Source organism: Oryctolagus cuniculus, chromosome 17 (genome assembly GCF_051225735.1).
Source record: "Oryctolagus cuniculus isolate XC-2025 breed Fujian yellow rabbit chromosome 17, ASM5122573v1, whole genome shotgun sequence".
In the NCBI taxonomy this organism is placed as follows: domain Eukaryota; kingdom Metazoa; phylum Chordata; class Mammalia; order Lagomorpha; family Leporidae; genus Oryctolagus; species Oryctolagus cuniculus.
In genome coordinates, this window is record NC_142883.1 from 35487899 (window position 1) to 35514104 (window position 26206).

The 26206-nt window shown below is 43.0% G+C and overlaps 1 protein-coding gene across 2 annotated transcripts in view; it reads left to right on the forward strand.

Annotated features, from left to right (window-relative positions):
- Nucleotides 1-988: 988 nt before the first annotated feature.
- Nucleotides 989-26206, forward strand: part of INTS2 (integrator complex subunit 2) — a 64744-nt gene continuing 39526 nt past the window's right edge. Inside the window, exons 1-9 of one of the 2 annotated variants that reach the window (XM_008271192.5) lie at nt 989-1143; nt 2351-2657; nt 4002-4140; nt 6734-6836; nt 7901-8014; nt 12774-12904; nt 13129-13302; nt 16758-16984; nt 18557-18682. In XM_008271192.5, the coding sequence (XP_008269414.2) occupies nt 1125-1143; nt 2351-2657; nt 4002-4140; nt 6734-6836; nt 7901-8014; nt 12774-12904; nt 13129-13302; nt 16758-16984; nt 18557-18682 (1340 nt within the window). In that variant the 5' untranslated portion in view covers nt 989-1124. Of the gene's footprint in view, nt 1414-2350; nt 2658-4001; nt 4141-6733; nt 6837-7900; nt 8015-12773; nt 12905-13128; nt 13303-16757; nt 16985-18556; nt 18683-26206 lie in introns of both variants that reach the window. The other variant, XM_051824719.3, reaches the window with a different exon arrangement.

A 26206-nucleotide genomic window follows, 5' to 3' on the forward strand; every position in this document is an offset into this window, starting at 1 on the left:
GAAGCTCTTGGCTCCTGGCTTTGACCTGGCCTGGCCCCAGCTGTCTTGGCCATTTGGGGTGTGAACCAGCGAATGGAAAATCTGTCTCTCCCTCTTTTTCTCTCTTTCAAATAAATTCCCCTTTTCTTTAAAAAAAAAAAAAAAAAGTCATCATGAGAGGAAGCAGTACACTTGATAGCTTACAGACCAATGGTGCAGGGTCTATATAATTATTCTATATATAGTCTGAGTCTATATAACTATTATCAAAATTATTTCATTGACAAACGTTATTTTAATGATTTGTCAGGTGGAAACAAAGTCAGAAACACTGAAACGCACATTAGTGCTTTTCTTCCTCTGCTGATCTATTTTGAAAGCCAGACCTTATTTTAAAAGAGATTATTCATCTGTTAAAGCCTTGCAAACTGTAAAGTATTATTTAGCATTGATACTTGGTAAATAGAAGGTCCCAAACACATGTTGATTTAACTAGGTAGAAGAAACAGCATGTATTTTAGACCTTGAAGAGGTTTGGGCTCTCTTTCCAGAAGTACCAGATACTCATAATTTTGAACAGATTCCAGGGAATTCCTGAAACCACATCCTACGAATCTATGGACCCTAAGTTAAGGACGCTGAGAGGAAGAGGTCTGACTTCGGACGGCGCTGGTGGGACATCGAGAGACTTGAGATTAGATTTCTTTTTAAATTCTCCGCCACATCCTGGGATTCTGGAATTCTGGTGCTGAGAGGACCTACTAGGGGAAGATTTAAAGAAGCGTGCAGACTGGTTATGTAGTGTTCCGGTCAAACAATAGTGGGGACAACATTAACATCTCTTACACACGCGTTGTGTGTTCTGAATGCCTCGATAATCCTGTGATGAAGTTCCTGAAGCTCCGAGGGGGCTTAGTAGCTTGTCTAAAAGGACACAGCTCTGGAAAAACGATAGAATCCTTAGCCCAAACCGTCGGAGCCGAACCTGGGCAGGGAACAGCGCGGGCGGAGGAAGGGGCGGGGCCGCGCACGCGCACGCGCACGCGCACCGGCGCCCTGGCGCCGTCGGCTCTGGGTTTCCTCTTGCAGCTACTCTTCCTTTCAGTCCAGTACGGTGGCCGACGGGAGCCAGACGCTGGGGATGAATGAAGGAGCTGGGTGCAGGTTGAAAAAGTCTCCTCGGCTTTTCCCTTCCTCCAGTCTGGGTTCTGCCCTGGTGCGGTGTTCCCGTCCTGCCCCCGTCTTGCCCACCGCCCGGTCGGTCCCGGCGTCTGAGCGCTTGGTGCCCAGATCGAGTCGGGCACAGCTAGGGTGTGGGGATTCGGATTACCGCCTAGGCCCAACTTCGGACCGCGCTCTCGATTTCTGCCGCGGCCGCCTGTAGGACGCAGAATCCCAGTGGGGTCCCGTGAGGCTTGGAGGGTAGATCTTCAGGTATGAAGCGTCCGCTTCTCAGGCCTCAGCGCGTTCCCCGGTCTTTGTCGGCGACCGGCTAGACTTCTCTCAGCCCGAGGGACTGGCTTCTGGTTCTGTCCGGGGCAGGACCGGTCTTGGCGCCTCTGCCCCGGCAGCCCAGCCCTCTGTTCAAAGACCAGCTCCTCCTGCTTCAGAGCAAATCAGCGTGGCTGCCCACGCCTCGCACCCACGGTGCTGCCAGTCGGTCGGTCTTAAGAGGGGATGGCTCTGGCTAACTGTTGCTTTTTTTTTTTTTTTTTTTGATGACTCCTGAGGACAGGCAGCTGCCCGAGTGGCGCTCGTCTTTCCCCGTGGCACAGCTCCTTGCACCTACACGTGTGCTTTTTAACCCATAACGCAGGGGGTGTAGGGAAGAGTAGCCCTTAGAGCCGGGATGTGCCGTGGCTTGTAGCCAGCGAGGTGATTCTCCAGCGTTTGCACTGGGGGAGGACGGGGAGAGAAGCCGCAGCTCCTTACCCATGTCGGAGAGGCTGTGAAACCAGGCGGGTGGGGCAAGAGGAGCCGCCTTAGCTGTGGCCGCTCGCTTAGCTTTTGGGGCGCTGGGGGGACTAGTGCAGCGGTTTTAGAGAGGGCTCGAACAGGGATTTGGTCGATGACGGCTGAGCCTTGGATTTTGCCACTAACTAGTTGTAGTACTTTGGGCCTGTTCCTGTATCTCACCAGACTTCGTGTTCTGTGGAAAAGGCTAGAAGAGGCATTAAAATTCTCTATTTTCTTATTTCCCAGGTGGCAGTAGGAAGAGAGGCAGACAGAAAAAGCCTTGTCTTTATTGGTGTCCGGAACGTTGCCAGTTGAGGGGCCTGTGACAAGTGTACCACATTCCCAGGGTTTTTCAAAAGAAGGCGTTCACACCACGTGGACGTTCTACCCCAACTCTCTCTCTTTTTGTCACTAGGATCCACAGTGATGATGACTGAGTGTGCAAGCCTTCAGTTTGTCAGCCCTTTCGCTTTCGAGGCAATGCAGAAGGTGGATGTGGTGCGCCTGGCGTCTTTAAGTGATCCGGAACTAAGACTTCTCCTGCCCTGTTTGGTACGGATGGCGCTTTGTGCTCCTGCTGACCAGAGCCAGAGCTGGGCTCAAGATAAAAAGCTCATCCTCCGCCTTCTGTCCGGAGTGGAAGCCGTCAACTCCATCGTTGCGTTGCTCTCGGTGGACTTCCACGCTTTAGAGCAGGATGCCAGCAAGGAGCAGCAGCTTAGGTAACGTTCCGTTATGAACCGGGCAGATCAGGATGTACTTAGATTGGCTGAGGAATAGGGCATCGGTGGTTTCTCAGAGCTTAGAGAGCTCCTCCAGAAAACAGAATGAGAATGTAAACTTCAGAGACTATTCTACTTAGGTCTTTTCTATTTGTAGTTAAAATCCTAGGGTCTTTAAAAATATCGTGTAGAAGTTTGGCCTTATTCTGTTGTCCGGCTAAACTGATGTGGCCAGTTACTTTGTGGGAAGTGTTTAGGGTAACTCCCTCTAGATTACAGGGATGTATTACAGGATGTATTAGAATCATTTGGGCAGCTTTTTAAACTTTTTTTTAAAAAGATTTATTTATTTATTTGAAAGTCAGAGTTACACAGAAAGAAAGGGAGAGGCAGAGAGAGAGAGAGAGAGAGGTAGATCTTCCATCCACTGGTTCACTCCCCAAATGGCCATAATGGCCGGAGCTGTGCCAATCTGAAGCCAGGAGCCAGGAGCTTCCTCCGAGTCTTCCCATGTGGGTGCAGGGGCCTGAGGACTTGGGCTGTCTTCTACTGCTTTCCCAGGCCATAGCAGAGAGCTGGATCAGAAGCAGATGGGGGCCGGCGCCACGGCTCAATAGGCTAATCCTCCGCCTTGTGGCGCCGGCACACCAGGTTCTAGTCCCAGTCGGGGTGCCGGATTCTGTCCCGGTTGCTCCTCTTCCAGGCCAGCCCTCTGCTGTGGCCAGGGAGTGCAGTGGAGGATGGCCCAGGTACTTGGGCCCTGCACCCCATGGGAGACCAGGAGAAGCACCTGGCTCCTGCCATCGGATCAGCGCGGTGTGCCGGCCGCAGCGTGCTGGCCGCGGCGGCCATTGGAGGGTGAACCAACGGCAAAGGAAGACCTTTCTCTCTGTCTCTCTCTCTCACTGTCCACTCTGCCTGTCAAAAAACAAACAAACAAACAAACAAAAAAGAAGCGGCCTTATGGGATTCCAGCACTGCAGGCAGTGGCTTTATCCGCTGTGCCAAAGAGCCGGCTCCCAGCTTTTTAAACTTTTGCTGGTTCACAAAGGTTCTGGGTAGATGTTATGTCATTCTCCCCCAAACTCCTCCATAATGAATCCAAGAGTAACCCACTAGTTTTAAGGGAAGTGATTGTTTACTATCAGTTGTGATGGAGTCTTTATGTATGTAGGTTGTGAATCCCTGAGATGATAGGTAAGCTAAATAATAATCAGAAGTCATAGAAGGTATTTAAAATTTTTATGTTCTTTTGTTGGTTATTTTAATAAAAGATAATTTTTATGCATTACTTCCACACAAGTGTTCTCATACGTGTTGTTTTATGTGTTTGTGCTTCATTAGGCATAAACTTGGAGGAGGCAGTGGAGAGAGCATCCTGGTTTCCCAGCTTCAGCATGGACTGACATTAGAGTTTGAACACAGCGATTCACCTCGGCGATTGCGTCTCGTGCTTAGCGAACTGTTGGCAATCATGAACAAGGTGATTTATTTTGAGCACAACTCAAAGTATTTATGCTTTGATATCTACATATAGAAAGGTTGTGAAGAACAGGGCAACAAGGCAGGCAGGCTGTGTCCTTTCCTACTTGTATTTCTTTTTTAAAGATTTATTTATTTATTTGAAAGTCAGAGTTACACAGATTGAGGAGAGGCAGAGAGAGAGCGAGCGAGAGGTCTTTCATCTGCTGGTTCACTCTCCAGATGGCCGCAACGGCCAGAGCTGCGCCGATCTGAAGCCAGGAGCCAGGTCTCCCATGCAGGTGCAGGGGCCCAAGGACTTGGGCCATCTTCTACTGCTTTCGCATGGCCATGGCAGAGAGCTGGATCAGAAGGGAGCAGCCGGGACTTGAACCGGTGCCCATCTGGGATGCTAACACTGCAGATGGTGCCCTTATCCACCATGCTACAGTGCCAGCCCCTGAACTTATTTTTCATCAGTTTGAAATGAATGAGAGAGAGACAAAAAAAAAAAAAAAAGATAGAGAACATGCTCTGTCATCTATCTGCTGGTTCACTGTTCATATGCCCACAACATTTGGGCCTGGGCCAGGAGCTGTGGACTTCATCTGGTCTTCCCTGTGGATAGAAGGGACTGAAGCACTTGAGCCATCATTTACTGCCTCTCAGGTACATTAGCAGAAGCTGGATCCCAAGCAGAGGCAGGACTTGGTCCCAGGCACTCTGCTCTAAGAAGTGGGTGTTCCAAGGCAGCTTAACCCTCTGCAACACAACATCTGCTCCTATATAGGGTCTTCTTGACTTTTATTTATTTTAAAGATTTTATTTTGCTTATTTGAAAGGCAGCGTTAGAGAGAGAGAGATATCTTCCATCTGCTGCTTTGCACCCCAAATGGCTGCAATGGCTGGGGCTAAACCTGGCTGAAGCCAGAGCCTGGAGCTCCATCTGGGTCTCCCACATGAATGCAAGGGCCCAAGCCATTGGGCCATCTTCTGCTGCTTTCCCAGGTGCATTAGGAGGGAGCTGAATTGCAAGTTATAGCAGCCAGGACTTGATCCAGCATCCATACGGGATGTCAGCATTGCAGGCAGTAGCTTAATCTGCTGTGCCACAATACGGGCCCCATCTTGACATTATAAAGGAATTTATCTCAAGATTTGTACAAATTAACCAAAGTTGATAATACTTTTATAGGATCTAATTTATAGTGAATTTTAACTGAAAACCTAAATGATTCATTTAGACAATGGATGAGCCTCCATTACTTCATACATAACAGTGACTAGGAAGTATCAAAGCTGAATTAGAAGAAGAGTGGCCGGCGCCGTGGCTCACTAGGCTAATCCTCCGCCTTGTGGTGCCGGCACACCGGGTTCTAGTCCCGGTCGGGGCGCCGGATTCTGTCCCGGTTGCCTCTCTTCCAGGCCAGCTCTCTGCTGTGGCCCGGGAGTGCAGTGGAGGATGGCCCAGGTGCTTGGGCCTTGCACCCCATGGGAGACCAGGATAAGTACCTGGCTCCTGCCATTGGAACAGCGCGGTGTGCCGGCTGCAGCGCGGTGGCCACTGGAGGATGAACCAACGGCAAAAAAAAGGGAAGACCTTTCTGTGTCTCTCTCATTGTCCACTCTGCCTGTCCAAAAAAAAAAAAAAAAAGAAGTAGGGTGATTGACTGCATTGTTCTTGTACCCTAATAGGTGTTAAGAACACTGGTAGAGTGTTTTTTTTAATACCTCACTTGATGACTATAATAAAAGAACTGACTTTCGTGTTTAGGAGGTTTTCAGGTTTTTTCAACTTTGTGTCCCTCAGCATATGGGAAATATGGTGACAAAACTATTGCGTGAAATTTTAAAAAATATAGTGGGTGTTTTTGTTGATGTGAGCTTTACTCTGTTTTCTACACAAATCTTTTAGAATTGAACAGGAATTTGCCTTTGTTATAATGTGTAAATTTTGTATTTTTTGGCTTTTGTTAAGTGATGTTTTATGTAGGTAGCATTCCTATTTCATTTCTTTGTCTTGCTTTATCCTTTAATTCCAGTTGTCTCCAAACATTTAAATAGAAATTTATTCTTGAGACCAATACTGTTGGGTCTGAAAAGTAATTAATGTGAGTGCTAATTGTGGTTAAATTGGTTGAAATTGATGAAGTACTGTATATTGTGCTGTAGTATAGTAGTGAAATATTAAGAGACATGGTGTGTGATCTCAACAACTAATTACAAAAATAGTAAGCACTTTCATTCATTACCCAAATTATAACAATTATTATTGTTTTTAATGATATATATGTATAGAGAGGGAGAGACAGACAGAAAGATGGAGAGATCTTCCATCCACTGGTTCATGTCTCAAATGTCCACAACAGCTGGGGCTAGGCGAGGCCAAAGCCAGGAACTTAGAACTCCATTTGAGTCTTCCATTTGGGAAGCACCTAAGTACGTGGGCTATCAACTGTTGCCTTTCCTGCTGTGTTAGCAGAAAGCTGGATTGGAAATGGAGCAACCAGGACTTGCAGTGCACTCTGATATGGGATATAGGTGTCATTAGCAGTGGCTTAATGCACTGCGCCACAATATTGAATTTAATAGAGTTCCTGTCTTTTTTTTTTTAGGTATCTGAATCCAATGGAGAATTTTTTTTCAAGTCTTCTGAGCTCTTTGAAAGTCCAGTATATTTGGAGGAAGCTGCAGATGTACTTTGTATTTTACAAGCAGGTATTGTATTAAGTGCTAAGATACATTGTGAATACATTTTCCTCTTAAATGATACTGTGTAACTTCTTAGCCTGGACTGTTGTGTTATTTTAAGAATCTTCTAATAAAAATGTATCCTAAAAGTTAAAGCAAAAATGATTCATAGCAGGACAATTATTAAGTAAACTACATTATTGCCAGAGTATGGTATATTATAAAGATACAAAAATGATATATTTGATTTGGTGATTTTAATGCCCATTAATAATTTTGGAAACTTTCTCCAGTATGTTAAATGAAAAAAATTAAAGGAGAAAATAGTAAGTAGAATGTAATCCCAATTTTCTTTCTATCTTTTATTTTTTTGACAGGCAGAGTTAGACAGTGAGAGAGAGAAACAGAGAGAAAGGTCTTCCTTCCATTGGTTCACCCCCCAAATGGCCGCCACGGCCGGCGTGCTGCGGCGGAGCCAGGTGCTTCCTCCTGGTCTCCCATGTGGGTGCAGGGCCCAAGCACTTGGGCCATCCTCCACTGCCTTCCTGGGCCACAGCAAAGAGCTGGACTGGAAGAGGAGCAACCGGGACAGAATCCGGCACCCCAACATGGACTAGAACCTGGGGTACTGGCGCCGCAGGCAGAAGATTAACATAGTGAGCTGTGGCGCCGGCCCCAATTTTCTTAGAAATTAAAACAAAAACAATATCCATGGGAGGGATTAAAATACAGTATATTATTAACTTTGATGAGATAGAGATAATTTTATTCTTTTGCATTTTTATATGTTCCAGATTCTTACATATGATAAAAATAAAAGGAGAAGGACATAAAAAGGCAAAGAAAGTGTTCATGAAAATAATTCTTTAGAAAAGCATTGTTTAGTAAAACTTTGTGCAATGTTCCATGTTGTAATGTCCAGTTCAGAAGTTGTTAGATATATGTTGCTAATGATTATCTTATTAGAAGCTCAACTCTATATGAAAAGAAAGAACTTTAATTGCTTTTCGATGATATTTGTGAATTGTCAGACTTTAAATGTAAAATATAATGATCTCTTTAATAATAACCTTGACTTTATTTTCTTATAGAACTCCCTTCCTTACTTCCCATAGTGGATGTAGCTGAGGCCTTGCTACATGTTAGAAATGGTGCCTGGTTCTTATGTCTTTTGGTGGCCAATGTTCCTGATAGTTTTAATGAAGGTAATTATAATTTAAAAGTGGGATATTGAAGAGATTAACTTGGACATGTCCAGGACTTATTGGTTGGAGCTAACAAGAAACATTTAGGAGATTTTATGTTGTTGTTGTTGTTGTTGTTGTTTTAAATTGGGAACCGGCTTTGTGGCATAGCAGATAAAGTTGCTGCCTGCAATGCAGACATCCCACATGGGTGTCAGTTCGAGACCCAGCTGCTCCTCTTCTGATCCAGCTCCTTGCTAATGCACCTGGGAAAGCAGCAGAAGATGGTCCAAGTACTTGCGCCCCTGCCACCCAGGTGGGAGACCTGGAAGAAGCTCATGGCTACTGGCTTCAGCCTGACCCAACCCTTACTGTTGTAGCCATTTGGGGCATGAAACAGTGAATGCAAGATCTCTCTCTCTGTCTCTGTCTCTCTGTCTCTCTGTCTCTCTCTCTAACTTTGCCTTTCATATAAATAAAATCTTTTAAAAAACTGTGTATATTCATTTGAGAGGCAGAGGGATACAGAAAGAAAAAGAGCATGAGAGAGAAATATATAGAGCTCTCCCATCTGCTGGTTAACTCTGCAAATGGCTGCAATGGTCAGGACTGGGCCAGCCTGAAGCTGGAGTCCAGAGACTCAGTCCAGCTACCTTATGTAGGTGGCAGAGAGCCAAACACTTGAGCCATCACCACTGCTTCCCAGTGTCTGCATTAGCAGAAAGATGGAGAGGAGCTAGAGCCACAAGTTGAACACAGGTATTCTGATGCAAGTATCTTTTTTTTTCTTTTTAAGATTTATTTATTCTTTTGAAAGAATTACACAGAGAGAGAAGGAGAGGCAGAGAGACAGAGAGAGGTTATCTGTCCGCTGGTTCACTCCCCATTTGGCTGCAGTGGCCGGAGCTCTGCTGGTCCAAAGCCAGGAGCCTTTTCCAGGTCTCCCACGTGGGTGCAGGGGCCCGAGGACTTGGGCCATCTTCTATTGCTTTCCCAGGCCATAGCAGAGAGCTGGATCAGAAGTGGATCATAAGCTGGATCATAAGCTGTGACTTGAACTGGCACTCATGGGATGCTGGCACTGCAGGTGGCAGCTTTACCTGCTACACCACAGGGCCAGCCCTGCAAGTGTCTTAACTGGTAGATTCAGTGCCTGCTCCATCAGATTTTTATTTTTTGAAAGTTTATCATTGGGGCCAGTGTTGTGACATAACGTGCAGTTTTTTTAAAAAAATATTTATTTATTTATTTGAAAGGCAGAGTTACAGAGAAGCAGAGGCAGAGAGAGAGAGAGAGTCTTCCATCTGCTGGTTCACTCCCCAGATGGCCATTACGTCTGGAGCTGTGCCGATCCAAAGCCAGGAGCTTCTTCTGGGTCTCCCACGTAGGTGCAGGGGCCCAAGGACTTGGGCCATCTTTTGCTGCTTTCCCAGGCCATTGCAGAGAGCTGGATCAGAAGTGGAGCAGCCAGAACTCAAACCGGCATCCATATGAGATGCCTGTACTGCAGGCAGCAGCTTTGCCTGCTATGCCACGGTGCCAACCCCATTTAAAGCTGCTTCCTGTGATGCCAGTATCCCATATGGGTGCTGGTTTGAGTCCCAGCTGCTCCTTTTCCTGTTGAGCTCCCTGCTAATGCATCTCGGAAAGCAGCAGAAGATGGCTCAAGTTCTCAGCCTGCTGCTCCCAAGTGGGAGACCTGGAAGAACTTCCTGGGTCCTGGCTTCCGTCTGGCCCATCCCTAACCATAGTGGCCATTTAGGGAGCAGATGGAAGGTGTCTCTCTGTGTGTGTCTCTCTCTCCCCCTCTCTCCATCTCCCTGTAAGTGTGCCTTTCAAATAAAGAGAAAGTTTATCAGTGAGCATTCACTATAGAATTTTGAGTTTAGAGATTTCAGAATTATATTGGCTTTGATAATTTTAGAGAGTATGTATGAACAAAGTACTTTTTTGCCTTTAGTCATCAGTGCTATAATATGACAGTAAAAAATACCAAGGAAGTAGAAGATTTAACTCTCATTGTCTGGGAGCAAATGGGGTATAGACATTTGTGAAACACTCAGAGAGTAGTTTGAGGTATAGGTAGTAAGAAATAACAGCATTCAGACTCTGGGTTTTTAACTTTATTTCGCTGTCAGTTTGCAGAAAAGCATAGGATAGAAGTTGAAAAGAATCATCTAAAAATTTCTATGTCTATTGCAAGCTTCTGGGTCTGAGTGATATAAAAATAAAAGCATATGTTAAGCAAGGTAATTTGTGAATTGTGAGCTAAGAAGAAAAATACTAGGTCTAGGGTCATAATTCCTGGCTTTTACCACACATTCTGTGATCTCAATCAAAATATTTAATTCTCATTTGTAAAATGGGTATATTATAACATTTTATTTATATATACATATATATATATATTTAATGATTATTTATTTGAAAGATGGTGACAGAGGGGGATTAGAGGCAGAGAGAGAGGGATCTTCCATCTGCTGGTTCATCCCCTAAAAGCCTGCGATAGCCAGGGCTGGGTCAGGCTGGTGCCAGGAGCTAGGGACTGTCTGGGTCTGCAACATGGGTGGCTGGAACCCAAGTACTTGGATCATCATCTTCTGTCTCCTGGGTCCTGGAAGCGTAGGCAGAACTGTATCCCAGGTACGCCTGTATGGGATGCAGTTGTCCCAACTGGCAGCTTAGCTTGCTGTGCCACAGTCTGCTCCCTCTCTTATATTTCTGGAGATTTTTTGAATATCACATGATATGTGAAACTCTTTGTAAACTGTCAGCTTGTTTTATCAGTTCCTGAAAGAGGATTTTTGACATCTGAAAACTTAGTAGTGGATTTAGCTGTTTCTCCTTTCAGTGTTGTTGGTTTTTGCTTCATGTGCTTTGAAGTTCTATTATTGGATCCGTGTGCATTTAGAATTGTTTGTTTTGATTAAGTTAGCCTTTTTCCTTCATTCTGAAATACTCTATTTTTCTGATAATGTTCCTTCTTTTGAAGCCAGATTTATCTGATAATAATATAGCCATGTCATCTTTCTTATGATTAGTGTTTGGCTACACTAGTATTTACTTTTCTTTCTCTCTCTCTCTCTTTTTTTTTTTTTTTTTACGATTTATTTATTTATTTGAAAGGTAGAGTTAGAGAGAGAGGGAGAAACAGAGAGGGAGAGAAAAAGCTTCCACCTGCTGGTTCACTCCCCAAATGGCCGTATTATTCAGAGCAGGCCAGACTGAAGCCAGGAGCCAGGAACTTTTGAGTCTTCCATGTTGGTGCAGTGGCCCAAGCACTTGGGTCATCTTCTGTTTTCCCTGGACCATTAGCAAGTAACTGGATTGGAAGTGGAGCAGCCAAGACACAAATCATTGCCCACATGGGATGCTGGCATCACAGGTGGCACCTTTACCCGCTATGCCACACGCCGGCCCCAGTAGTAGTTACTTTTTTGTGTGTACATCATTCCTTTGTGTAGTTTCACATTTCCTTCTGTGTTATTTCCCCTTAGCTTAAGCTGCTTCCTTCATTTCTTGTAGTGCAGATTTGTTGGCAATAAGTTTTCACAGATTTCTTTGGTTTAGAAGAACTCTTCATTTTGCTTTCATTTGTATAAGATATTTTCATTGGGCTTAAAGTTGTAGGTTGACAGTTTCTTAAAGGTGTTGAAAGATCTTCTGGGATGAGTGTTGTGGTGCATCGGGTTAAGTTGCCACTTGGAATACTGCATCCCGTATTGGAGTACCTGGGATTCAGTTCTGTCTCCGCTTCGCATCCAGCTTTCTGCTAATGTACACCTGGGAGGCAGCAGGTGATGGCTCAGTACTTGGGTTGCTGCCCTTACTTGGGATCCCTGGGTGGAGTTCCGTGCTCCTGACTTCAGCATGACTCAGCCCTGGCTATGGTGGGCATTTGGGGAGTGAATCAATGGATAGAAAATTTCTCCTTGTCCCCCTGTTGTTCTGCCTTTTAAATAAATAAATAAAGACTGGTGGTGTAGCGGTTAAAGCTGCTGGCAATCCCATATGAGCACCACCAGTTCATGTCCTGGCTGCATGCTTCTGATCCAACACCCTGCTTACGGCCTAGAAAAGGCAGAGGAAGACAGCCTAAGTATTTGGGCCCCTGACACCCACGTGGGAGACTTGGATGATGCTCCCAGCTCCTGGTTTGGCCTGAGCCAGTGCTGGTGGTTGTGGCCACTGGGGAGTGAACCAGTGGATGGAAGATCTCTATCTCTCTTTCTCCTTCTCTGTAGCTCTTTCAAATAAATAAATCTTTAAAAATAAATAAATAAACTTTTAAAAAAGATAGTATTCTATTGTCTTGTGTTTTTTGTCTTTGTTCCTTCATAATGTTTTTCTCCTCTGGTTACTTCTGTTTGTTTATTATCTTTTTTCCTGTGGTTACTTTTGAGATTTTCTCTTTTATGTGGTGTGTCTTTGTATGACATTCTGTTTGTATTTGTCCTGCTTGAGGTTCATTGAACTTCTAGATTCATGAAAACATTTCTTCAAGTTAATTTTTGCCTACCATTCCCTTTTCTTCTTTGTACAACTGTAGTTGCAAGTAAGTTTGACAGTACGGTACTACCCCATGGGTTTCTCTTTGTGTTTTGAATCTCTGTTAATTCTTTGCATCATTTTGACCATTTCTATTGCTGTGCTTTCATGTTCCCTGATCTTTCCTTTAGTGTCTGATATTCATAAATTATTGATTCTTAAAGGCTGAAAAAAATGGTTTCTAACATCTTACTTATGAAACTTAAAGTAATAGGGACTCTTACATATTTAGTTTGTAGAGGCCTGATCAAAAATGGAGAACGACAAGATGAAGAAAGTCTCGGAGGAAGGCGCAGGACAGATGCCTTACGCTTCTTATGTAAAATGAATCCTTCTCAGGCTCTCAAGGTCCGCGGCATGGTGGTAAGAAACCTGCTGTTTTTAAGAGACAAAGGCCTTTTTATCAGGATGAAGAATTTTTCTCCAGATGCCTTTGGAATCTTGTAGGTGTTGGGAATTTGAATTATATTCTGGGGGAGTTATCTTCCTCTTGAGTTTTTAATGTTTGTGAGATTTCTTCCTCTGAATTTCTTCCTCATCTTTTGTTGTATGACCTTGAGTTTAATTTGTTTTCTTGGTTGTGTTAGGTAGAAGAATGTCACTTGCCAGGTCTTGGAGTGGCTTTGACATTGGATCATACTAAAAACGAAGCATGTGAAGATGGAGTGAGTGACTTGGTTTGTTTTGTTAGTGGTTTGCTTCTTGGAACAAATGCGAAAGTCCGGACTTGGTTTGGAACTTTTATCCGAAATGGACAGCAGGTGAGGGTTAAGAATTTGTAGAGGCAGAAGATCAGGATATTTTGATGATTACTATGAGGGCAAAATTTCTTTAAAATGATGTGATAGTAGTTCTCAAACTTAGTTTCTGGGACTTCTTTACATTTTTAAAAATCTCTAAGGTATGAAAGAACTTTTGTTTATATGGTTTTTAGATATTGAAATTTGCTGTATTGGAGATTGAAACTGAAATATTGGAAATACTTAATTCACATAAGAAGAATAATCTTATTAAATATGAACATAACTTTCTTTTTTAATATAACATATTTTTAGTGGAAAGTAACTATATTTTCCAAAACCAAAAAAGTTTAGTGAGAAGAATGGCATTATTTAGAGTTTTCCACATCTCATCAAGCCTAGTTTATAGAAGTCTTTGGAAAAGTACACTGTACACTTGTGAGAGAATGGGAGAAAAATGACAAACAACTAGATCATTAAGGAAATGTTTTTGCCTTTCTGGACCCTCTGGAAGAGTTTTAGGGAACTCTCATGTTCTAAGTTGCACAAGACTGCTGCATTAGATTTTCAGAATAAGTTGTTCTGTAATTTTAACATATATATGATGTGTGTACATATATATACATAATATATTTTATTATAAAATGTACAAAACAAATATTTACCATTTCATCATTCGTAAGTGTACAATTCAGTGACAACGTTGACTGTATTCATAGTGTTGTATAACCATCACTACTATTCATTTCCAGAGCATTTTAATCATTCCATACTGAAAGTCTGTACCCATTAAATAATAAACTGCTTATAGCTCTCTTCCCCGTACCTCTGGTAATCCCTGTTCTACTCTCAGTCTCTAGATTATACCGATTTTGGTACGTCATATGAGTATAATCATAGACTATTTGTCATTTTGTGTCTGGAATATTTTCAGATTTTTCCATGTTGTAGCAATTATCAAAACTTCTATCCTTTTTAAGGGTGTATAAAGTTCCATTATATGTATGAGGGCACTTCTAATATTTCATGGAAAATGGAATTGGAAGAAAAGTTTAGGGATAGGCATTTAGCCAGCAGTTACGATGCCTGCATCTCGTATTGGATTACCTTGGTTTGATACACAACTCCAGCTCTGACGCCATCTTCCTGCTAATGAGAGGCAGTGGTGATGGCTCAAGCGATTGGGTCCCTGGCTTTAGCGAGGCCAAAACCTGGCCGTTGCCTGTATTTGGAGACTGAACCAGAGGATGGGAACTCCCTCTTTTCTGTTTCTTTGCCTTTCAAATAAATAAAAATTTAGAAGGTAAGTTTATTTTGGTGCAAGAAATATTTTAAATTCATGAATATGAATAGTCTTGAAAGGTCACAAAAATACATGTTATGAAATAACTGCATAGATTTAAAATTTTTTACACCAAAAAATTATATTTTATTAAATATTTTTTCTTTTATTTGAGAGGCAGAGAGAGAAGGAAAAAGAGAGTTCCCATCCAGTAGTTTAATCCCCAGATGTCTACAACAGCTGGGGCTAGGCTGGGGCAAAAGGGCTTCCACACAGGTGTTACAAACCCAATTACTTGAGCCATTACCACTGTCTCCCAGGGTCTGTATTAGAAGGCAGCTGGAGTCAGGAGGAGGTGGGCACTGAACCCTATTTAACTTTGCTGTGGGACATGGACGTCTAAACTGCAGGCCAAATGCCTTATAATTTAATTCCGTTTTTCCACAGACTCTTTGAAGTACCCTTGTATGTACCACATCTGGTTTATCTCTTCAACCTTTTACTGGCTATGTATATACGTTGCAGCAATTGTCCTTTGTATGCAATAAGCTTTCTCCTTTGAATTTAATGTTATTATTCAAGCTGGTTTATGATACTTTGCTTAGAAACCCTCTAAGAATAATAAACAGCTAATATTTGCCTAGCTCTCTATAGTTTTCGTCTTTTTTTTTTTTTTTTAAAGATTTATTTATTTGTTTGAAAGGCAAAGTTGCAGAGAGGTAGAGGCAGAAAGAGAGAGAGAGAGAGATGTTCCATCTGCTGGTTCACTCCCCAAGTGACCGCAACATCTGGAGCTGGGCCAATCGAAGGCAGGAGCCAGCAGCTCCTTCTGAGTCTCCAATGTGGGTGCAGAGATCCAAGGTCTTGGGCCATCCTCCGCTGCTTTCCCAGGCGCGTTAGCAGGGAACTGGATTGAAAGTGCAACAGCTGGGACTCGAACCAGCGCCCACATGAGATGCTGTCACTGCAGGTGACAGCTTAACCCACTATGCCACAGTGCCGGCCACAGCTCCCTATAGTTTTGACTTGCTTTCATATTTGTTTTCTTTGCTTCTTTTATTAGTCTGCTTAACATTTAGTGCCTGCTACATGTCAGATACAGTGTTAGGCTCTGCAGAGTAAGAGATAACTAAGACGTTATCCTTTCCTAAGGACTTGTGGGGTTTATGAATTTGGAAATGCTGAATTATAAGAGCTCTATAGGGTAAATATTAATAAAGTATTAATTTCCTTGTCACTAAGGAAATTGGAGGTCAGAGAGGTTGACTACATTACTGAAAAGTCCCTGATCATCTGATAGTAAAGCTTAAGGTTGATATTTAAGGTCTTTTATCTTCAAATTCTGAGTACTTTCTGCTAAACTACATTGCGTTTTTGAAAGAATGATTTAAATATTATGCAATTCAAGTTGCTATTCATTTAGTCTTTGCAAATGATCCAAATAAGAATGAATAGAACATTCTTCAAACCCATGGATTTGGAGGCTATTTTATTGGCTCAGATGGGATTTTGCAGTTAAGGCAGCCTCTTCAAATGGGTCAACGTCAGGTGTTTAAATGGAGAGCTCTCTGGGGGCGATGTTGTGGCGTAGTGGATAAAGGTGCTGCCTGTGATGCTGACATCCCATATGTGTGCTGGTTGAAGACCCGGCTGCTCTGATGCTGATCCAGCTCCCTGCTGTTGTGCCTGGGAAAGCAGTAGAGGATGGCTCAACTGTTTGGGACCCTGCCACCCACATGGGAGACCTGGAAGAAGCTGCTGACTCTTGGCTTCAGTCTGCCCCAGCTCTGGCCATTGTGCCCTTTTGGGGAGTGAACCAGCAGATGGAAGATGTCTCTCTGCTCCCTCTCTCTGTAACTCTGCCTTTCAAATTAATAAGTAAATAAATCTTTAAAATGGGGAGCTCTGTTTGAGGTTGCTTTTTAAATTTATATTTGTTTTAAAACTTTAGATGCTTTCGTTTATCTGAGAGGCAGAGATCTCCTTTATGCTGGTTCACTCTTCAGATGCCCACAGTGGGTGGAGGGCTAAATTCTAGAACCAGGAACTCAATCCATGTGGGTGGATTTTGACATGGGTGTCAGGGACCTAACGACTCGAGTCATCGCTTGCTGCCTCTGAAAGTGTGCATTAGCTGCATGAGCTTCTTTAATGCTCCGTGCTCTCTTCCATTTGTGATTTCCATTTCTTGCAGAGAAAGAAAGAGACCAGTAGTTCTGTCCTTTGGCAGATGAGAAGGCAGCTGCTTCTGGAGCTGATGGGCATTCTTCCCACAGTAAGAAGTACCCGCATTGTGGAAGAAGCTGATGTGGACATGGAGCCCAATGTGTCTGTGTATTCAGGACTGAAAGAAGAGCATGTGGTGAAAGCCAGTGCGCTCTTACGTCTGTACTGTGCTTTGATGGGGATCGCTGGACTCAAGTATTCAATAATTTGATATTTTACCTTCTTGTCATTTTACTTTCTTGTTTCTAATCTAAAGAAAGTGAGCCCAGGGCCTTTTATTCAGAACATTTGGGTTTTTTATTTGACTAAGATAGTGAGCTGGCCTATGTCAAGAATAAAAAGTCATGAGCTGGCCTATGTCAAGAATAAAAAGTCAATCATTCCCAACAAGGATTAATTAATCTATTTTAGTCTGATTATAAATAGAATTATGTAAATATGAGAGGGGCCAGAGAAATTTATCCACTTCTAATGATAGTATGACGATACCTATGATTTTACCTCAGTCCTGCATGACTGTAGTGAATGATCTATGAGATCATTTATAACAGATAATGGAACAAAGAAATTGTGCAATATGAATGTAGCAACAAGCCAAAAGTGGCACTTAAATCAAACATAAACTGAAGAAATGACTGAGAATGTTGACACTGCCACCATGTGAGAGACTAGATAGATAGCCAGAAGAACTTAGTGAAGACAGACTTGATTACAGTCATGGGAAAAGTGATTGTGACAAAAGAATGATAGTATCCTAGACGGTGTGATACTGGCAGAAATTTCACATTAAAAGAGCTATCTGCTATTTCATGAGTAAAAGTATAACGGATAAATTCTTGGGAGGTGACCCAAACTTAGAAGGGGTATGACAATTCACCAAGGCACAGAGAGGATGGTTAGTGTGTATTATAAATTATGAAATGAAAAAGGCAATGGCTATTCAAGCCACTCTTCAATGAGGATTTTACAAAGGAATAAAACATTCTAATTCCCACTGTTTGTAATGTTTTCAATTACAGAGTGTCGTATAATTATTAGTTTTATTGTTGTTTTCCATATCTCCATGCATTATAACTGACAGAGTTTAGAGTGTTTTGACAATTTTAAAGGTCAGAAAATAATTGTAGTTTGTACCCTTCATTATTAAAATCATGTTGTATGGTTTCAGCTTGCTTGGTCATTTTTATGGTCCAACACTACTGGGCAAAATGAGGATTGCCTATATTTGTGTCTGAGGATTAACCCTGCAGTTGCAATTTCTCGACACTTTTTTCTTTTTTGATGATTCATTTTATTTATTTGTAAGGCAAAGTGACAGAGAAAGAGTGAGGGACAGACACATAGAGAGAGATAGAGAAAGATAGCTTCCATCTGCTGGCTGTAATAGGTAGGGCTAGACCAGGCTGAAACCAGAGCCCAGAACTCCATCTAGTTCTCTCTGTGAGTGGCAGGGGCCCAAGCATTTGGGCCATCCTCTGCTGCTTTCCTAGGTGCTTTAGCAAGGAGCTAGATCAGAAGTAGAGCAGCCAGGGCTTGAACCACACTCCACTATGGAATGCTGGCATTGTAAGCTGTGCCTTACTGCTGCACCACAACACTGGCCCCATTGCTTTTGATTTGAACAACTTAAGAAGGCAAAGATTTTGTAACTAGTGAGGTATCATTGTAAAATTAAAAATTTTCATCTGAAAAGTAAAACTGATGGGAAGTTCATGCTTTCTTATCCCTACCTAAAAAAGTGAAGCCTAATAATGTATTCCTTTCCAGACCGACTGAGGAAGAAGCTGAACAGTTACTCCAGTTGATGACCAGCCGTCCTCCTGCTACACCAGCTGGGGTTCGCTTTGTTTCACTTTCATTTTGTATGCTGCTGGCCTTTTCTACACTTGTCAGGTACCTTACTATATAAATTGCTCTCTGTTTTTTCTAGGTCTACCTTTATTTACTTACTAAAATGCATGAATAGGGGCCAGTGTAGTGGAACTGCGAATTGAGCTGCTACTTGTAACGCCAGCATCCCATATCAGAGTGCAGGTTTGAGTCCCAGCTGCTTTGCTTCTGATCTGCCTCCCTGCTGGTGTGACTGGGAAGCAACAAATGATGGTCCAAGCACCTGTCTTTGTGCCATCCACGTGGGAGACCAGGATGGAGTTCCAGGCTCCTAGCTTCAGCCTAGTCCAACCATGCTTGTTGTGACCATTTGGAAAGTGAACCAGCTGATGTAAGATCTCTCTCTGTTTCTCCCTCTCTCTTGCTCTCTCTTTCAAAGAAAGCAAGCAAAGTATTTTTAACAAGTGCATATATGATGTTAGATTAAAGCTTACTACAAAAATTGGCATAGGTGTGGATAGTCATAGTATCTTTTGTTGTTGTTGTTGTTGTTAGCTACTGAGCCATGTGGCTTCTTTATTCCATTTTAAGGTTTAATTGGCAGTCACTTGTATGTACAGCCAGGGTACAATTGGATATTTGGACATCTACACACACCCAGGAAACTATCACTCCAGTCAAGAAAACAAGCATGTCCAGTGGTTCCTTTGTGCCCTTTCTCATCCCTCCTCCTACTCTCTTCCCAGCCCCAGCTTTTTTTTTTTTTTTTTTAAGATTTGTTTTATTTATTTGAAAGACAGAGTTACAGAGAGGAGTAGAGACAGAAACAGAGGTCTGACTCTATCCCTGTCATGTAACTCTACCTCTCAAGTAAATAAATAAATCTTAAAAAAAAAAAAAAAATCTGAAGACTTTAAAAAAAGAAAAGGAAAAGAAAAGAGAGCTTCAGTTTCCATCCTCTGGTTCTCCCCAAATGGCTGCAACAACTGAGGCTGGGCCAGGTTGAAGCCAAGAGCCAGGAGCTTCTTCCAGATCTCCTGTGGGTGCAGGAGACCTGCAGGTACATTCACAGGGAGCTGGATCAGAAGTGGAGTAGCCAAAGCTCCCAACCAGCACCCATATGGGATGTTAGCTCTGCAGGCCAAGGCTTTATCCCACTGCACCACAGCACCGGCCCATGATCATAGTATCTTAATAAAAAGATATTTATGTCTCATTTTGTCATTATCAGAGTTTCCCATGAACACTGTTTAATGGAGTTAAAATAGTTCTTCAGGATTTGTTAAGGCTAGTAACAGCCCTTACTCCCCTCCTCTCTGTTTCCCCTTTCCTAGGGCAGTTCTTTCTCTTGTTTTGGGTGGCTTTCTTTTATTAAGATTTATTTATTTATTCTTTTGAAAGGCACAGAGAGAGAGAGAGAGAGAGAAATCTTCTGTTGGTTCCTTTGCCAGATGGTACAGTACCCAGGGCTGGTGCAGGCTGATTCCAGGAGCTCAGAACTTCATCTGGGTCTCCCATATGGGTGGTGGGGACCCAAATACTTGGGCCATCTTCTGCTCTTTTCCCAGTCACATTCGCAGGGAGCTGGATTGGAAGTACAGCACCCAGGACTCAAACCAGCATTCTACATTAGACACTGTCATCCTAGGCAGCAGCTTATTTTACTGTGCCACAGTGCTGGCCTCTTGGTTGATTCTTTTGGATTTTACTACTAAATTTTTAATAGCATATTTGTGTTTTATACATCCTGATTTTGTTCTTTTAAGTATTACTTGTTGGGGCCGGCGCCGTGGCTCAATAGGCTAATCTTCCGCCTGCGGCGCCGGCATCCCAGGTTCTAGTCCCTGTTGGGGCGCCAGATTCTGTCCTGGTTGCCCCTCTTCCAGGCCAGCTTTCTGCTATGGCCTGGGAGTGCAGTGGAGGATGGCCCAAGTCCTTGGGTCTTGTACCCCATGGGAGACCAGGAGAAGCACCTGGCTCCTGGCTTCAGATCAGCGCAGTGCGCCAGCTGCAGTGGCCATTGGAGGGTGAACCAATGGCAAAGGAAGGCATTTCTCTCTGTCTCTCTCTCTCTCACTGTCCACTCTGCCTGTCAAAAAAAAAAAAAAAAAAGTATTACTTGTTGAGTTCCCACTGTTAAAGATGAGGATTTAATTCTGTCCTAAACATATCCATACATCCTTCCTATTTTCTTTTTTGATTTTTTTTAAAGATTGATTTATTATTTATTTGAAAGGAAGAGTTACAGAGAGGCACAGTGAGAGAGGTCTTCCATCTGCTGGTTCATTCCCCAAATGGCCACAATGGCTAGAGCTGGGCCTATTGGAAGCCAGGAGCCTGGAGCTTCTTCTGGGTCTCTCACATGGGTGCAGGGGCTCAAGGACTTGGGCCATCTTCCACTGCTTTCTCAGGCATGTTAGTAGGGAGCTTGGATCAGAAGTGGAGCAGCCGGGTCTTGAACAGGTGTCCATATAGGATGCCAGCACTGCAGCTGGTGGTTTTACCTGCTACGCCACTGCTCTGGTACCACCCTTCCTATTTTCCCATTTTGCCAGTACAGTTAACAGTGATTCTTATTAGATCAATATTCATTTATATTATTGCATAAAGCACTACTGAGAACTCAACTATGTAGAAGGTGATTTCTTGTAAAATATTTTGCTTTAATAATTATATATTTATTTATATTTGTTTATTTCTAAAGATTCATTTTAATTATTTGAGAGGCACAATGACAGAGAGAGAGATCTTCCTTCTGCTGTTTCATTCCCTGAATGCCAGCAGTGGCCAGAGCTGTGCCAGCCTAAAGTCAGGAGTCCAGAATTCTATTCAGTTCTTTCATACAGGTAGCAGGAATCCAAGCACTTGAGACATCATCTGCTGCTTTCCCAGGTACTTTAGCAGGAAGCTGGGTTGGTAGTGGAGTATCTAAGATCCAAAGCAGCACTACAATATGGGATTGCAAGTGGTGGTTTAGCCCATTGTGCCACAATGCCTGTCCCTGCTTATTTTTAAAAAAGATTTATTTATGTATGTATTTGAAAGGAAGAAGAGTGACAAAGATATCTTTTTCTTGTTTTTGTTGAGATTATTTATTTGAAAGGAGGGGAGACATACAGAGGAGAGAATGAGCGATATATTTTATCTGCTTGTTCATCCCCCAAATGGCTGCATTGGCCAAGGCTGATCCAGGCTGAAGCCAGGAGCCTGAAACTCCATCTGGGTCTCCCTTGTGGGTAGCAGAGACCCAAGCAGTTGGACTATCTTCCCGTGTTTCCCAGGTGCATTAGCAGGAAGCTGGATTGGAAGTAGAGCAGCCAGTACTCGAACTGGAGCTCTTTGAGGATGCTGGTGTCATAGGTGGCGGCTTAACTTGCTGTACCACAGTGCTAGCCCCCAGAGATATCTTGTATCTACTGGTTCACTCCCCAAATGGCTGCAACAGAGAGAGCTGGAACAGGCAAAAGCCAGGAACCTGGAACTGCATTTGGATCTCCCATATTGATGGTGGGATCCAAGTTCTTGGGCATTCATCTACTACCTTCTAGGGTACACATTAGCAGGAAGCTGCATAGAAAATGAAGGTGGCGGGGGGCAGGGCTGTGGTAAAGCTGCTGTCAGCAACACTGGCCTCCCATGTGGGGGTTGTTTCACATCCCAGTTACTCTACTTCTGATCCAGCTCCTTGCTAATGTGCTTAGGAAAGCAGCAGAGGATGGCCCAAGTGCTTGGGCCCCTGCACCCATGTGGGAGACCCAGACTCCTGGCTCCTGGCTTTGGCCTGGTTCAGCCTTGGATGTTGCGGCCATCTCAGGCGTGAACAGACAGATGGAAGATCTCTTTCTGTCCTTTGTTTCTCCCTCTCTGTCCATAACACTGATTTTCAAATAATATAAATAAATGTTAAAAAAAATGAAGGTAGGACTCCAACTCTGATCCTCTGACATGGGGTGTAGGCACCCAAGCAAGGGCTTAACCCATTGTGCCTCAACATCTACCCCTGAAATGATCATCTTTCTTTTGTGCCTTACTTTTGTCTTCTTCTGCTTTTTTTTTTTAAACAGCTTTATTGCAATCTAATTTAATAACATAAAATTCACCCATGTGCAGTGTACAATTCAGTGTTTTAGTATATGAGGATACTTCAAAAAGTTAATGGAAAATATATATTGTGAAAAAACTGTTCATGGATATCAAATATCATATAAAATATAAGCCTGTATTTTAATTCCACTTTCACATGAATCTTTTGAGGTACCCTTGTATTTACAGAGTTAAACAACCATTACCACAATCTGATTTCAGGACATTTTCTTTTATTTATTTATTTTTTTTTTTTAAGGATTTATTTATTTATTTGAAAGGCAGAGCTAGAGAGAGAGAAGGAGAGATCTTCTATCTGCCGGTTTACTCCCCAAATGGCTGCAACATCCAGGGCTGATCAGAGTCCCGGAGTAGACTGCTGTCTACTGGAGAGTGAAGGCCTGTCTAGAAATCCATAAACAGTGTTTTTTTAATTTTTTTTTTATTTTTTAACTTTTATTTAATAAATATAAATTTTGAAAGTACAACTTTTGGATTATAGCGGCTTTTCCCCCCAGAACCTCCCTCCTGCAACCATCCCATCACCTACTCCCTCTCCCATCCCATTCTTCATCAAGATTCATTTTCAATTATCTTTATATACAGAAGATCAACTTAGTATGTACTAAGTAAAGATTTCAACAGACTGCACCCACACAGATACACAAAGTATAAAGTACTGTTTTGAGTAGTAGTTTTACCGTTAATTCACATAGTACAACACATTAAGGACCGAGATCCTACATGGGGAGTAAGTGCACAGTGACTCCTGTTGTTGATTTAACAATTGACACTCTTATTTATGACGTCAGTAATCACTTAAGGCTGTTGTCATGAGCTGCCAAGGCTATGGAAGCCTCTTGAGTTCACAAACTCCAACCTTATTTAGTCAAGGCCATAATCAAAGTGAAGTTCTCTCCTCCCTTCAGAGAAAGGTACCTCCTTCTTTGATGGCCCGTTCTTTATGCTGGGATCTCACTCAGAGATCTTTCATTTAGGTCATTCTTTTGCCACAGTGTCTTGGCTTTCCATGCCTGAGAAACTCTCATGGGCTTTTAAACCAGATTCAAATGCCTTAAGGGCTGATTCTGAGACCAGAGTGCTTTGGGCATCTGTCATTCTATGAGTCTGCTGTGTATCCCGCTTCCCATGTTGGATTATTCTCTCCGTTTTAACTCGATCAATTATTATTAGCAGACACTAAATCTTGTTTATGTGATCCCTTTGGCACTTAATCCTATCATTATGATCAATTATGAACTTAACTTATCATTTTGACTAGTTAGATGCCATTAGTACATGCCACCTTGATGGGATTGATTTGGGATCCCCTGGCATGTTTCTAGCTCTACCATTAGGGGTAAGTCCGAGTGAGCATGTGCTGAATTGTACATCTCCTGCCTCTCTTATTCCCACTCTTATATTTAACAGGGATCACTTTTCAGTTAAATTTAAACACCTAAGAATAATTGTGTGTTACATAAACAGTGTTAGCAAGGAAAGATTAAAGGTTTGTATAACTCAGCTCGCAATATAATCTCCCACTGGGGCTGGTCCTGTGGCATAGTAGGTTAAGCTTTTGCCTGTGGCATCAGCATCCCATATGGGCACTGGTTCCAGTACTGGCTACTCCACTTTTGATCTAGCTCCCTGCTAATGGCTTGGAAAAGCAGTGGAAGATGGTCCAGATGCTAAGTTTCTGCACCCACATGGGAGACCCAGAAGAAGCTTCTGGCTCTTGGCTTCAGATCAGCCCAACTCCAGCATTGTGGCCATTTGGGGAGTGAACCAGCAGATGGGAGACCTGTCTCTCCCTCTCTCTTTATAACTCTGTTCTCAAATAAATAAATCTTAAAAAAATAATCTCCCACGGAATTCTCCTACTTTCAGAATGGTATTTCATGTATATGTATATGCTTGTCTGTTATTTCACACATGAAATTTTCCATCTCCAGAAAATAATCTCCGGTCTTTTTTCTCCTGAGGGAGGGATTTTCACCTGGTTGTGTAGAATGGAGGAGGTGATTTGAGGTCTTCTATTTATACTGTCAACATTTCTGTTTTTTTTTCTTTAACTCTTAACTCCTAAGCTGCTTGGGACTGTCATTTCTCTGTCAGGAGTTCCTGGCTGTCGTGTTTTTTTTTTTTTTGTTTGTTTGTTTGTTTGTTTTTGACAGAGTTAAACAGAGAGAGAGAGACAGAGAGAGAGAAGTCTTCCTTTTCCGTTGGTTCACCCCCCAAATGGCCGCTATGGCCGGCGCGCTGCGTCAATCCGAAGCCAGGAGCCAGGTGCTTCTTCCTTGTCTCCCATGCGGGTGCAGGGCCTAAGGATTTGGGCCATCCTCCACTGCCTTCCCGGGCCACAGCAGAGAGCTGGACTGGAAGAGGGGCAACCAGGACAGAATGTGGCACTCCAACAGGGACTAGAACCCGGGGTGCCAGTGCCGCAGGCAGAGGATTAGCCTAGTGAGCCACAGCGCCGGCCTCTGGCTGTCTTGTTTCTTCTTCCTCATATTTTTTTCTTTTTTAAAGATTTACTTATTTTTGGAAAGGCAGGGTTATAGAGAGAAGTTTTCCATTTGCAGGTTCACTCCTCAAATGGCTGTACTGGCTAGGGCTGGGCCAGACCAAAGCCAGGAGCCTGGAACTCCATCTAGGTCTGTCATTGTGGGTGGCAGGGGCCCAAGCACATGGACCATCTTCTGTTTTTCCAATAGGAAACGGAGCAACTGGGATTTGAACTGATGCTTATATGGGATATTGCTTCGCTGGTGGCTGCACCACAACACTGGCCCCTCTTGTTTCATGCTTAGTCCTCATTTATTACTCTATAATTTTGAATTCTAAGCTCAAGGTTTCTGTAAATTAAATTTCATTTTTCAGGGAACAGATGAAGTAGCTTGTTATTTTTTAGTACTAAATTTTGTGGTCTTTTGATGCTTGAATTTTTTACTAGATTTTTTTTCTATGTGAAATCAGTATTGGGCTGGCGTTGTGGCTTAATGGGTTAAGCTGCAGCCTGAGACTCAGGCATTCCATATGGGTGCTGGTTCGAGCCCTGGCTGCTCCACTTCTGATCCAGCTCCCTGCTAAGGCACTTGGGAAAGCAGCAGAACATAGCATAAGTTCTTGGGCCCCAGCACTGATGTGAGAAACCCAGATGAATCTCCTGGCCCCTGGCTTTGTCCTGGCTCAGCTCTGGCCACTGCAGCCACTTGGGGAATGAACCAATGGATGGAAAATCTCTCTCTAACCCCCAGTCCCTGTAACTTTACATTTCAAATAAATAAACAAAAAATCAGTTATTGATAAAGTTTTTAACATTTTAATCCCAAAAGATACTTGCTTTTCTAAGGAATGTGACAAAGTGCAGTGTCTCTACTTTGCAAATGCAGTAACTAAGACCTGGAGAGGTTGTGACTGTTGAGATTTGTGGAAAACAGAGATCCCCATCCTTGACCTCTGGAACTGCCACTTCATATCTGAGTGACAGTGGCTTGATTT